This window comes from Hippopotamus amphibius, chromosome 7 (assembly GCF_030028045.1).
Source record: "Hippopotamus amphibius kiboko isolate mHipAmp2 chromosome 7, mHipAmp2.hap2, whole genome shotgun sequence".
In the NCBI taxonomy this organism is placed as follows: domain Eukaryota; kingdom Metazoa; phylum Chordata; class Mammalia; order Artiodactyla; family Hippopotamidae; genus Hippopotamus; species Hippopotamus amphibius.
Window position 1 is genome coordinate 21,548,192 of NC_080192.1, and position 17,262 is coordinate 21,565,453.

At 37.5% G+C, this 17,262-nt stretch overlaps 1 protein-coding gene across 5 annotated transcripts in view; it reads left to right on the forward strand.

Annotated features, from left to right (window-relative positions):
* Positions 1–1,244: 1,244 nt before the first annotated feature.
* The window catches only part of ANKS1B (ankyrin repeat and sterile alpha motif domain containing 1B), a 1,070,894-nt gene continuing 1,054,876 nt past the window's right edge, over positions 1,245–17,262 (forward strand). For all 5 annotated transcript variants that reach the window (XM_057741211.1, XM_057741212.1, XM_057741213.1 and 2 more), the window contains exon 1: positions 1,245–1,401. In XM_057741211.1, coding sequence (XP_057597194.1) covers positions 1,268–1,401 — 134 coding nt within the window. In that variant the 5' untranslated portion in view covers positions 1,245–1,267. The remainder of the gene's footprint in view (positions 1,402–17,262) is intronic.

Consider the following 17,262-nt stretch of genomic DNA (forward strand, 5'->3'; position numbering starts at 1 on the left):
CAAAGCCCAACTGAAATAGAGGGCTGATGAAAAGACCCTAATGAAAGACCCTACAAAAACTGGAACAGTCACAAACCATTCAGTGGCCAAAGCCACAGATACCAGAATAAAACAAACCTCTTCTTTCTAAGCAAGTGCAGGTCTCGGTCGTCTCTGGGAGGTAAACGGAAGGACGAAAAGCCGGTCCCGTCGCCCGGACACCGACAGAAGCGGTGGCAGGAGGGCCCTCTCCCAGCATCACCAGCCTCCCATCCCGGGCATGGAGGATTTTCCTCACGCGTCGTGACTGACCCGAGCGTGGCGCCGGCGCCCGCTGCGCTGAGGAGGAGTCGCAGCGGCCCGGAGAACGCCAGTCCTCACACGGTTAAACCTCTCCCAAGGAGACTGGAGGAGGGAGGGTCCGCGCCCCGCCCACGAAAACCAGGAGAATCTCATCTCTGCGCCCCGCCCCCACTTCTCCCCCCCGCCCCCCGCCCAACCCGGGACGGGCTCACGGGCCGCACCTGCCGGCCCACACACGCCCCCCGCGCGCCCGCCGCCCCGCCCCGGGCCTCAGAGCCGTCGCCGCCGCTGCCGCCTGCGGACCCGGGCGCCTGCCCGCCCTACCCCAGCCCCGAGCCGCCGCCGCCGCCGCCGCCGTCCTCGGCACGCGCCCGCCGCGGCTCGTCCGCATCGCCCGGCCTCGGCGCGGGCCGCGGACGCTGGAGCCGCAGCCGCCGCGCTTCTCTCAGCCGCGGGCCGCGGACGCCACCGCTTTAACCGCCGAGCGGGTCGGGCGCGAAAGCTGAGGAGAACCCGGGCCGGGGAGCGAGGGCGCGCGGACCGCCGCCACCGCCGCCGCCGCCGCGGGCGTTCGCGGCGCTCGGGCTCAGGCGAGGACGGTCTCGGTCTCCTCCTCCTCAGACCTCTTCAGTCCTCACCATCCTCCTCCCGCTTCTCAAAAGCACCCCCGGCCCCCACCCCCTCACGCCCCACCCGCGGGAACGAGGCCTCGGGAATTCAGGGGAGTGGCCGTGGGGGCGCGTCGCGGCTCCCTGCTTGGCCAGCCCCTCTTCCAAGACATGGTCTGATCCTCATTGTAAAAGCTGCTCCCCGAAGAGGAGCGGAGTGTGGCGTTCCCGGCTGGGGGCTGCAGGCATCTCTCGGTGCTGAAGCTCTGGCATTATCTTAGGGTGGGGCGGGGAGGCCCCTGGATTTTGGGGGAGCGGGGGTGGGCGGGGAGGAGGACCCAAAGGGGAAAGGACTCTGAGGGAGTCGCCGAGAGACTATGGGGAAGGACCAGGAGCTACTGGAAGCTGCTCGCACTGGAAATGTGGCTCTGGTGGAGAAACTCCTGTCTGGCAGGAAAGGAGGGATCCTGGGCGGTGGATCCGGACCCCTGCCCCTGTCTAATCTGCTAAGGTAAGCACCGGAACCGGCTCCGGGTTTGCACACCTCGTTGTGCATTGTGATGGATACGTCCTCCACCTCATGGTTATTGCACCTGGTTGCTACCAGCGATTCATTCTTAAATTAGGTAGCAAAACAGAATGTGTGTATGGAGAGGAGGCATGAACCTCCCAGTCAGTTTGATGCCTTAGATTCTTTGAGTAATTTTAAAATAGCCTTCCATCAATGCGTCAGTAGCTACTTTTTTCTGAGCTGTGGTGCAGAACTTGTACATGTACTAGTGTTGCTGGAAGAAATTCTGCGTTTCACCCGCTTTCCATCCATGTTTATTATATATTTTCAGCTTCGAATCCAGCTTTTTTTTTTTTTTTGGTCTATTTAAATGAAATTGGCAGAGAAGCCGTTGCGTTCATGCAATTATTCTGCAAGAGCCACAGCCTTTGGTTGCTGCTACCCTTCTGCAGAAGGCATTTGCTGTGCTGTGGGATATGATCCCACAAAATGAAGAAAGTGAACCTTCTGATGAGATGTCATCAGTACAGGGTGTGTGTAAAACTTGGTGAGGCAGGTTAGGCAGCCCCAGCAGTACTTTCAGTCACCTGGACATGGCCGAGTGAAACTTGGTTATTATATCTCAGAATGAAGAATGTCAGGTCGGGATTGGGAAAGTGTATATGGAATATAGCAGAGGCCTTTTAATGTGAAGATGTTCCAGGTGAGACTAATATTGCTTGGAGAATCTTTCTAAGATGACATTAAAAAAAAAAATCAAGGTCTTTATTCAGCAGGCAGTACCTTAGAAATAGCAGGATTGATTTGCATATTTGAAAAAACGATTAACAGTTGAATTGATGGGCAAATGAAATCAGTTGTGAGGGAGGAAACATGAAGAATATTCACTAAATAAAATCCAAGGAAAGCTATTTAGTTTCTAAAATCATGGCTATTCAGTTTATCCTGGATATTTTTGGAGGCATCAATCATCATTCATATCTTCACCCTAAAACATCTCTTAGCTCAACTGTACTTGTAAAATTTTTTTAAGCTCAAGTTGTTCTTGGTTTTTAAAAACTGTTCCTTGCTACTCTTGACAAGTGCTTAGTACAAACTTTGGCTGATGACATTGTGTTCTTTACACAAGTTTTCATGTGTTGTGGTGGTCAGATAACGCAGTTATTCACAGTCCTGACTAATAGGGTAAGTGAGAACATTTCTATTACAGTGAAATGAATTTAGTTGGAAAATAGTTGATGGGGTTTTAGAAAACTCCACATGTGATCACCTATACTTGTTGACAGTGACATTTTATTGGAATGACACATTCACTTCAGATCTATGAATATTTATGGAACTTTTTTTCAGTAAGTCTTAGAAGTGATGACTCTTGTGTGTACTCCCTTGTTAAGTAATTTTCACTTTCAATCACAAGTAGACAATGTGTGTATTTCAGATTATAGCTCTGGTAATTGCCCTTAGTCACAGGTTGTATATACAGAAGCAGTTTATTTGGGTATAGTTTTAAATTGTAGGTAAAATAAGTATGTTTGCCAGTGGGTCCTATCAGTGATAAAAATAATTATGGCTAGAAGCCTATATCCTGAAAGAGGTTTCTAAAAATAATCAATTTCTTTGGAAAAACACCAAAGAATTCTTTGAGAACAGTGAGAACTTTAGTTAATTTCATTGAGATAAATGGCTGTTTTAAAGAGCTTATCTTTGTGATAGAACTTAAACATCTTTAAAATACCTTTTCAGTTGTGCCACTTAAAAAAAAGAATAGATGTCAGATTTTAGAAATAGCATAGCAATTATTTAGTGTTGGTAAACATTAAATAAAACATCAAAATTTTGACCCCAATGTACTTCTTGAATGAGAGATTTTCTCTTTAGCTGGTTTTGTCAGAGGTAGCAGTAGTAGGTCTATAATGAGAATGCACATAGAAAACAAAACAAAAAACCTAAAATAAGTGTGTTCATTAGAGTAGTTTGAACCAAGTTGTAAAACATCAAAATCAAACCCAGTAACCTTTAAACTTGCATTTATTTATCTCATATTGAAAAATTAACTGAAACAGTAGCTTTGAAGAAAATGAGAATTGAAATTATATTCTTTGGATGATCCTTTGCATAAAATGAAATTCCAAAGAAGGCACATTTTATTTAGTTGTCACTTTATTTCATAAATGATTGTCATCAAAAGTTTATTTACAGGGTAATAGAACATTATCCCTTTTCCTTCAAACATGATGACACTTCAGAATTTTTAAATATTTTGGAATCAATTGTGGAATAGGTTTGGTACTCCCTTGTCCTATTTTATTACTTGTGTTGTATAATAATAGGGTCAGATCCTGTGCTAAATGCGTGTATCATCTCATTCAAATCTTAAATCAACCTTAAGAGGTTGGTCCTCATTTCTCAGATGAAGGACTAAAGAGATAAGAAGATTAAGAACTTGCCCAAGGTCACATAATTAGTAATGGTAAAGAATTTAAGTTCTGTGATTCAGATTCACTTTACTGTGTCTTAAGTCTTTTTCATTCAATCTGTTTTATTTGCAAAAGTTTAAGGTACATGGCCAATTAGATAGTCTAATCTGAACACTTTTTTTGCTATGAATTATAATTTAATTTAAAAATCCTTAAATTTTGTTTTTTGTTTATCGGGTATGTTTGGGTGACACTGATTTTTAGCAAAAGTAAAAATGACCTTAAATAAATATGTGTTTCTAAGTCTCACTGTGCTCTTCTATGAAGTGGAAATAGTAATAATACCTATTATATAGGGCTGTTGTAAGGATTAAATGAGGTATAAAGAAATTAATGCAATGCGTTTAGCACATTGGTGTTCATCATTGTGCTATTATTTCTCACACACCTTTGAAGCACTTGACTTTTTTTTTTCATTTTAGGAAGCTCTAATTTATTAGTAAACCTTCCCTTCCCTTTAGTTGAGCTGAAATCATCCTCTCGAACTTCTACATTTTGTTTTTAGTTTTAAATTTTGGAGCTTTCCAGAGTAAATTTAATCTCAACTTCTATATAACAGTGCATCAACAATTTTAAAGTCTTTAGTGCCTCCTCTTCCTACTTTCTTTATCAAAACTAAATATCTCCATTTCCTTACCATATTGTTGACTTCCTTTCTTAAGACCTTAATTACTAAGAGTTTGGCTTCACATTGTACTAGGAGTAAATTTCTGTAGTAAGTTTTCCATGAGAATCACAGAATCTTCAAATAGAAAGGGACCTTTTCATCCAACTTTTTACCCAGAGGATTTACCTCTAACATACTTTACCAGTTATTCCAGTTCTGTTAAACCCTGCAATGGCTAGATCCATCTGTTCCATTTTTGACAGCTCTAATAATTTAAAAAATTCATCTGAGCTGAAATTCACGTCCCTGTAATTTCCAGCGGTTGGTACTAGTTTGGCTTTATGAGTCAATATAAAACAGGCTAGTTCATCAGCCAGGGCAGTTCTTTAGCTAATATATAGCTATATTGTTTTCTTATAAATCTTCTATTTTTTTCTCAAGATTTTAGCAGCCTGTTGTCATATGGCAATAGAGCATAGGTGTTAAGAACTTACATTTTCATACTTTTCACTACCTTCTTTTTCTTCATTCATATTCTAAAATTTTTCAGTGACTCTCTTCAAATGTGGTGACCAGAAATGAACAAAATGCACTAGGTGTCATTTGACCAGTGTAGAATATACTGGAACTTGATATATTTTCAATTTAAAAAAAGTTACAAAACAGGATTTGTAGCATGGTTCTTTTCTTTAACAAAGAATAAGTGTGTATGAACATTTATGCTGTACATTAAGAAGTCTGGAATGATAAACACCAAAATGTAAATAGTATTCTTTGTTGAGTGGTGGAATTGTGGGTGATCTTTATTTATTTATTTATTTTTGGTTTATCTGCATTTTCCAGTATTCTACAGTGAACATGTATTGTGTAATGAAAATAGAGTAACAGCTATTTAAAACATGATACAATGAAGTTATTACCTCCTTATTATTGATCTAAGACCTGCCTAGTAGAGGTCAGGATTTTCTGAGCTGTAAAATGCCTTTGGCTCACATTGAGCAGATAGTCAATGAAAACTTTCAGGTTTTTTTTGTTTGTTTCAATAACTTGTCAAGCCATGGTTCCCCTATCTGGTACTTGTAAAAGTGTTGATTGAACTTAGGTTATTTATATTACATTCAATCTTACTTGCTTTAGTCTATATTTATAATATATCTAGATCTTTTTGACTCTTGAGTTTGTCTTCCAGCATATTAACATCTCTCCTCTGCATCATCTGTAGATTTAATAAGCATGTTTTCTATAACTGATATTCAACACACCGTAATATACCCCTAAGGAACCTCTCTTCAGATTAGTATAAATTTAAAAGTGTCAATCTTTATGCATGGTCTTTCTACTAACATTGAAGCCACTTAATAGAACTATTAGCCCGCTATTTCTCTCCAGTATATCTGTTTGAATATTATGAGATATTTTATCCATTGCCTTTCTGTATTCACATTATATTCTGTTTATGCCATTCCTTTGATCTACCCCTATAGTAGTAAGTCTATAAATTCCGCCAAAATTAGGCTAGTTTATTATAGCTTCTTTCTGATAGCGAACCATTGATGATGCCTAGTATTGTTGCAAATTCCATCTACCTCCTTGCTTCTAATTCTTTTGGGCCTTGATACTTAACATTCATTTAAAGCAGCTAAGTGTCTCTTATGATCTCAGTCTTTTTGGAGTTTCAATAATCTATTGGCATTATTTATTTATCCTTTCTGGTTTGAAAATGATTCTCACTGGGGATAAGAGCAAAGTAGAAGTTGGGAAGAATCAGATTCTTGGTGTTGTTAGATGTCTTAGGAAATTCTCTTGTTGTCTAAAACCATCCACAGTTTTACTTTTACTCTGTCAGAGCTTAAGGTTACATTAGCTGTCTTAGCAGTGAACTTCTATTACTTCCTTACTTTTTTTCAAACTTAGCTGAAAAGGACATTAGCCTTTTTGCAGGGAAAGTATATACCTCACTTTTGTGTTTGTTTTGTTTTACCCCTCACCACCTTCTTTCATCCTTAAAAAAAAATCTGAGCTTGTGAGAGCTCATTGGAGTACTCAAAGTGAGTTGCTTCCCTTCTTTTCTTCCTTCATATTATATGTGAAATTTCATTTTATTTAACGTATCTTTCATGAGACAGCTGCAGAGCTTTTTAAAATCTCTCTCTTTGGCACAACTACCTTTTAATCTAAACAAAAATAATTCCCATTTAATAATTCCCATGTATTAAATTATTTCTTTTTTAGTCTAGATTAAGAATTATTTGTATTTTGATAAAGCAGTAAAAAGTTTGTTAATACCTCAAATGCTTGATTTTCTTAATGCCTCAAAGAGTCGAATACTATGTAAAGTGTATTTAGTAAATTCTTGTTGAACATAAGGAATCCAGTTCTCAAGACCCCCAAGTGAAGAAGTATATTAGTAAGAACTGAGGAAAAAATAATCTTCTTGTCACCGAAGGTATATAAACCAGAGAGCTTATAAATTTTTAAGATTCAGGGTTCAGTTCATGAAGTTTTTGGTGATGGGTAAAAGGAGATAAGAGGCAACTTGAAAGTATTGTAATTTTCACAACTATTTGGGCAATTGTGGTTACTGGGACTCTGATATGATACTCACTTCCAGAGAAACTGTATTGGTTAAATGGAATAAATCACAAATAGAGCAGTTAAACTGCATGAAAATGTTATAACTATAAAAATAGTCAAGTTGCAAGTGGGTTATCTATTTTAGATAGTAATGATGTTTGAAGCAGTGATTGCATCATTATGTTCTGGGAGCTGTGTCTGCCAGAGTGAACAGTGCCAGCTGCATGATGGGGAGTGAGGAGAGAGGAGAGGGAATTTTGGTATTGACCTCTTTCTCAACTAAAGGGTTTTCAGCTCCCTCTTCAAAACTGTGAGGCTGATGTGTAGCAGGGAATTAGGACAACCAGCTGGTGACTACTCAACCTGTCTGTTTTTACATCGCTCGATTCCTAGTGCGTTTCAGTGGTTTTTTATAGTTGCAGAAGAGTGAAGTAGGTCTTCACTAACATTAATGCAGAAGCTTACAGTATTCAGTAGTGCGCCTATTGACCCCAGCAATTTAACTTCTCAGGTGACAGTAAACACAATTTGATTAGTTCAGTTGTATACTGAAATAACTTAATTATGCATTTGAGGTAATTTTGGAAAATTCTTTCAAAGAGCCTATTATAGAATATTCTTCATGAGTATTTAACTAGAAATGGAAGCTGACTATAATTCAAATCATGGGTTAGAAAAGATTAATTTCAACCTACAGAACCTGAAGCTATTTAACATTTAATGCATTTTAGCGTGTCTTTGGTTGCCATTTTGAACATATTGCAGCATAGTTTTAATTAATTAAAATAGGAGTTTTGGTTATTCATTATATGTTGACGTGAGAGGTTATCTTATATTTGAAAAGGCAGGAATTTTCACAGAGGACTTATCTATGTGCCAATCCTTTCTCTTGTTTGTGATGACATGGTCGTGTAAACCATATGGCAGCCAGAGGCATGATGCCAGTTGACAGCCCAGTCCATTTTCTTATGTAACACAGATCTAAGAACTCTTCTTAGAGTCCAGTTTTCTTCTTTTGTGTCAGTAGGACAGCAAGTGAGTTCTACATTTGTGTTAAACCTGGGTGAGGCTTGCAATTGCGTGATTTTTGAGGGTGGATCAAAATATATGGTCTAAGGATAAGTTATGTTTTCCTTATTTCCTTCTACTGTAATCTCCAAAGTTCATCTCTGAAAGTGTTTCTTATAGATAGTGCTTTATTATTTAACAGCACATCTTTATGAATCTGTCTATAAATGAACTTTGATTCAGTCGTGCTATGGAATTATTTGGGTTCTATTGTGTTGTGAGAGCAGCTTTATTTAAAGTGGTTAATTACTTCTAGTTAAGTGAGCTGAAACAATCGACCTAAACTTCGTCGCCCGTCAGATTGGATCATCTGTTGACTGATGGTTGTGGGCATAAATAGCCAACCTCATTTCTGCCTGCTTGATATTTCTGTTCCTTGCACATTTCCTCTAACCCTTCCTGCTCAGATTTCTTTTTCTAGAAAGGATGCGTCTTCTCCATTCTAATTTGTACAAGTTTAACCTGCCTCTAGCTTTTGTGCCAACTGTCCCTCCCCAAGGGTAGCAGATTTTGTGTGAGGAGTAGAGGGGAATGAGCTGTATATAGTGAGAAGTAGATTAAGAAGAGTGAAAATTGGACCTTCAAAATTGAGGAGTTTGCTTTCATCATCTGTAGTTTCCTGCATACCTCAATGTTAATTTCTCCTCTCACCTCATGGACCCAGTGCCCCTGTGCCTTTCCTAACCTTACCCCACCACCAACAATTATTTGTGGGTGCTGACAGTTCATACTGAAGTATGATTGACTGGTTAAAGCTTTTAGGAAGAGGAAGCTCTTTTAATATTTCATTTAAAGAGGAAACAAACTTTAAAATACCAAATACTAAAATACCAAAATACTAAAGCTGTGGAACTCTAATGGCAGAGTTGATACAGTAGATTATTCAGGTTTGCAAGAGTGGGTTGGAAAAAAGGTGGTCATTTATCCTTTCTACTTACAAGGCTGATGCTATAGAAGGGGAAAAGGATTTGATGCCAGACAAGAGAAAGAGGATAGAATGGGGCTGGTGCTGGAAAAGCCTTTTTTTTTCTTTTCTTTTTTTTTTTTTGCTACTTAATTAGGCCCTAGAACTTTTTACTGGATATCTGTTATATTATATACTCATCTTAGGTATCAGCATATGGTATATATTTTGCCTGTTTCCAGCAGTTATTCCTTAGATGTCTTTATTTATTATGACAAAGATGTAGAATTGTATAACAGCTTTAATGTCTAATATGGTTTGATTCAAATTTTCACATCCATTTTCTTATTAAAAAAATTCATGTTGCAAGTTTACTCAATATGTAGGTTTTTTAGTGAAACTATGTTTCACTACTCGGGAGGTATTTGAAGTTCTGACCCCTGGATCCCAATTAGCAAGCATTTTTCCACACTAAAGTTTTCTTTTCTTTTTTTTCCCCCGCAAAATTACTATTTAGCCATTTTGAATCCTTGTTTGATACCTCTAGTTACTAATCTGCATTTGGAATGTTTTATGTAGCATATAAATATGCTAAATATAGTATCTTGTGTTTTGAATATACTCAAAAACTGCTATATTTACTTACAGAATTATCCCTGTTTTGTATAGTTATTTTACTGCTAGTATGGAGGCATGGGAGTGAGTGGGAGTGTGTTTGGGGGGAGCTGTGGGAATTATGCAGAGATGTTCTTTGGCATGATAAACTCCAATGGTGGAGTAGCCTAGAAGAGAGTTGCTTCCTGTTGGCTTGCTTTGGTTAGTGACCAGAGTGGTCTGTTAATCTGAATTTCATAGAAACTTTGGAGACATATGCAGAAGGGAAGAATTACAAACAAGTACCTGTAGCATAATGGGAGAATATTTAACAAAGAGTTAATACAGTATGGTATGTGCTATAATGGAAGTCTCAGACAATGCTACAGGAATGGCAGGAGCAAGGAGATACCTTTAATCTGTTTGTAGGAGTAGTCAGGGGAAACTTCAGAAAGGAGGTGATTCTTGGGTCTTGTTGAATGAGTAGGAGTTTGGGAGAAGGGTGTTTCAGGCAAAAGGAACAATATATTTAATGATTGTGTGTGAAATTGTAGAATATATATAATTTGGGATATTAGAAGTAGTTTGTTATAGAACATGGACATGCGGTAAGTCTGGAGATTGAAATACTTGTATGCTGCCCTTAGGAGTTTGAATTTTAATCTGAAGGCTGTGTAGATCCATCGACTTTTTGTTTCACATTTTGACATGTTACTTATTCATTTATGATAATAGCATGACTGTGTTTCAAAAAATTGAGTAGAAGAATAAAAATCATCCCAATCCTATTGCTAAAATAACTTTTTCGTATGTATGTTTAATGTAGTTGTTATTAGATAGAGCATATGGTTTGAATCCTGAATTTTTTGCTTAATAACATATCAAACTTTTTCATTGTTATTACAGTCTTCATAATCATATTTCTAATCACACCATAGTATTCCATTTAATGCAGAATTTTCATAGACCTCTTCCATCAGAATCACTTATGGTTGTTTGTTAAAAATATGCATTTCCTATTCCCATCTTAGATTTACTAGGTCAGAATTTTTGAGTATAAGGTCTGGGAATATGCATTTTACAGGTTTCCCTAATTGAATTGTTATGTACTCTATAAAGTGTGAGAACCACTGATCTGTTGATGTTTATATACCATTACTGAAACATTGCCTTAATACTAGATACAGTACTTGGATATTTTAAACTTACTTGTTACTGTAAGTAATATTTTGATGAACATTGTTATACAAATCACCTTTTTCATAAAACTTTGTTTTTAAAATACATTTCTAGAAGTGGAATCACTATTCTGAAAAGTATTTATTATTAACTCCATATTTATATATGGGGTAAAAGAGCAGGAAAATTGAATAATTTGCCCAAAGTTACAAAGCTAGTGACAGATTCAAGATTCAAATTCAGGTCTTTCTGATCCCAGAGATCTTTTTATTGTGCCATATTGCTTCTTTGTTCCATAGAGACCAATGTATGTCCTTGGTTAGAATGTGAAAATACCAATATGATTCCAGTATGTAAATAGAAAGTATATTTCCTACAAAATTGTATAGTAATATATTTCAGATCCTGCATAGTTCTCATTATTTTTGCTTTTACTCATCATACAGTTTTACATTATAGGCAGTATTTTGCTTTACATTTGTTTCTTTTTTATTTACCAAGTTTTTTGTTTTTTAAAATTTATTTTTATTTTTATTTTTATTTTTTTGACTGCACTGTGCGACATGCGGGAACTTAGTTCCACGACCAGGGATCGAACCCGTGACCCCAGAAGTGGAAGTGTGGAGTCTTAGCCACTGGACTGCCAGGGAAGTCCTACATTTGTTTCTTGATGGCATATAAGCATTAAACTGAATTCAATGTTAAGTTAAAGATGTTTTAAAATATTTGTCAGTCATCATTTTCACCTTAAACAGGGTAGAATTGTTTTATCCAAAAATTCTTAGCCACCTGATATTATATAACTTCAAAGGTGGTCTAATAACTTGTCTATCCCATGTCTGCAGATGGGTGTGATTTATATCTCCTTATTTCTTCCCTCTCATAAAAGGAGGAAAATAAAGTGTTCACCATAGTCCTCACTTAATAAGCTTTATAATTTATCTCTTTCAAGCTGATAAATCTGAGCTCATAGTTTTTAACTGTGCTCATTTACAACTCAGGGACCTCATCAAATCTAGTGTTAGGGTGTGTAGAAAAACCGAGGAACCAAGGCAGTTTGTTCTTAGGACCTTCACTTCGCCTCTTTCTGTGCATCTGTCTCTTTTCAGGGCCTTTCTTTCTGTGTTGGTTCTGAAGCATTCTTTGGCTTCTTTTATCTGTAACTCAGAACTCTCATTCAGTTTTATCCAGTACCAACAAAGTTTCCTCTATTGCGTTTTATTCCTTCATACCTTAGATCTCCATTTTCAAAAACAGCAAATGGCATAGTAGAAAGAAGCAGCAAGATGTAATGGAAAAAGTCTGAATCTTGGGTTTGAATGAAAACTCTGCCACTAAATGGGTTTTTGGCCCTTGGCAAGTTATTTCACTTCTTTGGGCTTCAGTGTCCTTCTTTATAAAGTGGAAATGATAATACCTATCTTGTAGAATTGTAAGAAGTAAAGATAATTTATATAAAGTACCTAGCACAGTGCCTGTCACATAGGAGGACTCAAATGCATGCTTTTGTTGTGATTATCATTATTACTAGGACATTAATGACTGTGCAAGGAATAATTATATATATTCAGGGTACCTTTATTTGAATGGGAACTCTGGGATATTTGCATTTTAATAGGTAACTTCTTTAGGGACATTGTCTTGGCCTAAATCTTTAATGGTATAGGCACCAAGACAGGCCGTTGGGGTCCATGATTTGTCCAGTCTTCCTGATTGCAGAGATAGGGATTACTTTTTCCTGCCTACTTTTAGGAGTGGTACTGATCACCAGAGATTTAGCCTTTATTCTTATCTTCTACATTCCTCACAAAGCTAATCTGAACAGAAAGAGATTGTGTTCTGTTAGAGTTGTATATACTTTGCTATAATCCACACGGTTAATGGGTTCCTAATAAGACTATCATTAATATTTTCCTTATCTTTCTTTTAAAAACATTATTAATTGATGAATATTTTGAGGGTGTGTACTATGTATTTAGCATGATGATGATGATGCTTTGGAGGGTAGAAAGTAGACTTTTCTTTAGGCCCTTATAAAAATTGCACACGTAGGATAATAGCTAACCATATAGTAGTATCTAATTTTACTTGGGTCTGAAAGCTCATAAATTCAACTTTTTCTTTGGATTAGTCCAGTGTCGACATTTGGCTCCCATCTTCCATTACATATCAGTGTATGATCTGAATCTGATCATGAATCAGGTTTAAGTAATTCTTATTAGCTGAAGGTAGAACTATATACTCTCAAATATTTTTCTTTAAAAAAATTTAAAAATAATCACATACCTGTGGAAAACCTGGAAGTACAGTTCAAAGAACTATTTCTTTTTTCTGAACCATTTGAGAGTAAGTTGCCAACCTAATGTATTAGCACATCAGAATATCTTAGTTTGTATTTAGTTATTTCCTAAAGACAAGGATATTTCCTTATGTAACCACAATACATCCACTAAAATCAGGAATTAACCACCAGAGCCCACTCAGGTTTTGGCAGTTGTGCTAGTGGTATGCATCCTTGGGATCCAGTTCAAAATCAACCCATTACATATAGTTGTCATACCTCTTTAATTTTCTTTGGTATGGTACACTTTTTCAGTGTTTCCTTGGCTTTTATGACCTCGACACTTTTCAAAGACTATAGGCCAGTTATTTTGTAAAATACCCCTCATGTTCTCTCATGAATTTAAATAGGAATATCACAGAGGGAGTGCTGTGTTTTTTTCATTGCATCCTATCAGGTGACATGTGATTTTGATTTCATCCTATTGCTGATAATGTTCTCTTTAACCACTTGTTTATGCTAGTGTCTGTCAGACTTCTTTTTTTGTCTTCAGATCTTTATTGGAGTATAATTGTTCTACTATATTGTGCAGTTTCCACTGTACAACAAAGTGAATTGGCTGTATTTACACATATATCCCCAGACTTCTATGTATACAGTTACTCTTTATCCTTTTGTAAAAACTATTTTGTGAGGAGGTACATTTAAACTATGTGAATATCCAATTTCTCATCAGACTTTCTTTTATTCATTTATTTACTTACAGGCATACATCAGAGGTACTTCAGGTTCAGTTCCAGATCACTACAATAAAGCAAGTCATATGAATTTTTTGGTTTCCCAATGCATACAAAAGTTATGTTTACACTATAGTATAGTCTATTAAGTATGCAATAGCATTGTGTCTAAAAAACAATGCACATACCTTAATTTAAAAAATGCTTTATTGCTAAAAATGCTAAACATCATCTGAGCCTTCAGTGAATTGTAGTCTTTTTGCTGGTTGGAGGGTCTTGCTTCTATATTGATGGCTGTTAACTGATCAGGGTGGTGGTTGCTGAAGGTTGGGGTGGCTATGGCAACTTCTTAAAATAAAAAAATAAAGTTTGCCACATCAATTGACTCTTCTTTTCATGAATGATTTTTTTGTAGCATGCAATGCTATTTTATATTTTACCCACAATAGAGCTTCTTTCAAAACTGGAATTCATCCTCTCAAAACCTATTGCTGCTTTAGCAACTAAGTTAGTTTGATATTCTAAATCCTTTGTTGTAATTTCAGCAGTCTTCATAGCATCTTCACCAGGAGTAGATTCCATTTCAGGAAACTACTTTCTTTGCCATTCCATAAGAAGCAGTTTCTCATCTATTCAGGGTCTATCTTGAGTTTGCAGCAATTCAGTCACATCTTCAGGCTCCACTTCCATCTCTGGTTCTCTTGCCGTTTCTACCACATCTGCAGTTATTTCCCCCAGTAAAGTCTTGAACCCTTCAGTAAATCCATAAGGGCTGAAATCAGCTTCTTTTGAATTCCTGTTCCTGTTGATATTTTGCCTTCTTCCCATGAATCACAAATATTCTTAATGGCATCCAGAAGGGTGAATCCTTTCCAGAAGGTTTTCAATTGACTTTGCCCAGATTCATCAGAGGAATCATTATCTATGGCAGCTGTAGCCTTATGAAATATATTTCTTAAATAATAAGACTTGAAAGTTGAAGTTACTCCTTGATCTGTGGGCTGTAGAATGGATGTTGTGTTAGCAAGTGTGAAAACAGCATTAATCTTATTGTGCATCTCCATCAGAGTTCTTGGGTGACCAGGTGATGATGTTCATTGAGCAGTAATACTTGGAGAGGAATATTTTTTCCTAAGCAATAGGTCTCAACAGTGGGCTTAAAATATTCAGTAAGCCATGATGTAAACAGATGTGCTGTCATCCAGGCTTTCTTGTTCCATTTATAGAGCATAGACAGTATATTTAGCATAATTCTTAAGGGCCTTAGGAATTTTGGAATGGTAAATGAGCATTGGCTTCAATTTATTTTTAATTAGTTTATTTAAAAAATTGAAGTATGGTTGATATACAATTGGCTTAAAGTCACCAGCCACATTAGCTCCTAACAAGAGAGTCAGCCTGTACTTTGAAGTCAGATGTTGACTTCTCCTCTCTAGCTATGAAAGTCTTAGATGGCATTGTCTTCTAATGTAAGGCTGTTTTGTCTACGTTGAAAAATCTTTTGTTTAGTGTAGCCACGTTCATTAATTATTTTAGTTAGATCTTCTGGATAACTTGCTACAGCTTCTACATTAGCACTTGCTGCTTCATCTTGCACTTTTATGTGATGGAGATAGCTTCTTTCCTTAAACCTCATGAACCAACCTCTGCTGGCTTAAGGGAATGTTGTGGCTCATTTGTTCTTCTATCCAGACCACTAAAACTTTCTTATCAGTGATAAGGCTGTTTTGCTTTTTTAAAATTTGTGTGTTCACTGGAGTGGAACTTTAAATTTCCTTTAAGAACATTTCCTTTGCATTCACAACTTGGCCAGCTCTTTGGTGCAAGATGCCTAGTTTTCAACCTGTCTCAGCTTTTGACGTATCTTCTTCACTAAGCTTAATCTTTTCTAGTTTTTGATTTAAAGTAAGAAATGTATGACTCATCCTTTCACTTGAACACTTAGAGGCCATTATAGGGTTACTGTTTGGCCTAATTTCAATACTGTCGTGTCTCAGAATAGGGAGGCCAGAGGAAAGGGAGAGAGAAGGGAATGGCCAGTCAGTGAAGCAGTCAGAAAATACACAATATTTATCTGTTAAGTTTGCCATCTTATATGGACATGGTTCATGGCACCTCAAAACAATTATTGATATATAGTAACATCAAAGATCACTGATCACAGATCACCATAGAAAATATAATAATATTAATGAAAAAGCTTGAAATATTGCAAGAATTACCAATATGTTACACAGAGACATGAATTGAGCAAATGCTGTTGGAAAAATGTCACTGATAGACTTGCTTAACAAAGTTGCTGCAAATCTTCAAAAAAATCTAGTATCTGCAAAGTGCAATAAAGTGAAGTACAGTAGAATGAAGTATGCCTGTATATATATAGGGACTCATGGTTTATTATTTTATTGCATGGGTTATAATGCATTATTGACACTGTTAATTTTGATACTTAAATTGTCCCAGACTTAGCCAGTACAAGTCCTTTCAGGCTGACTTCTTTGCATCATTTTCTTGCTTTTGGTGTCATAAAATGCTCCAAGACTTATCTTTCTCTGCCTTAGTCCTAAATCAGCCATTTCTCCAAGGAGCCATGGTTCCTTTTATTGGAAAATGGTACTTAGAAGCTAAGATTTGGGGTGCTAGGTGTGCTTGTTGCTTTTGGAGTGTCACCTGTCTCAGATTATCTCAGCAAGGGAGTGAAAAAAAATTCACATTCAAAGATACACATATTTACATCTGTGAGGGTGAGTCAAAAATTATGTGCACTCTGGCTGTAGAATTTATTTTAATTAACTTTTAGAAAAGACAAATATATCATTTTTCAACATAATCTCCTTGCTTTTCAATACACTTTGTCCATCTGTCAGCAAGCTTTCATATTCCCTCATTAAAAAATGTTTTAGTCTGAGCTGTGAGCGTCCATGGTGGGGCAGGCATCCACAGTGGTTCCTGACTGGCTGTCCCATCTGTCACCTATAGCGAAAACACAGGGGTTACAACCATGCTACATGTTAGTACTGATCCTCTAATTGTAGGCACGAATGCAGTGCTGTCTTCACTTCTTCATCAGAAGCGAATCTTCGTCCTCATAGGGATGCTTTCAGGGAACCAAACAGGTGAAAGTCCGATGGAGCAAGATCAGGACTATAGAGAGGATGCTTTAACACCTCAAAACGAAGTTTTTGCAGTGTTGACAGTGTGAGCAGAAGTGTGCGGATGTGCATTGTCATGCAAGATCACAGTGCCCTCGGATAGCAGTCCTCTGGGTTTAATCCGAAGTTTAGGCTTCAGCTCTTCAGTAAGCATCTCAGTGTAATGAGCGCTGTTGATTGTTGAACCTTTGAGCAATGGCTGATTTGCATATGATTTGCCACATAATCCACTGTCATTCGTCTATTAGACAGAATCATTTCATATGTACGTTCAGTGTTGTCATCTAC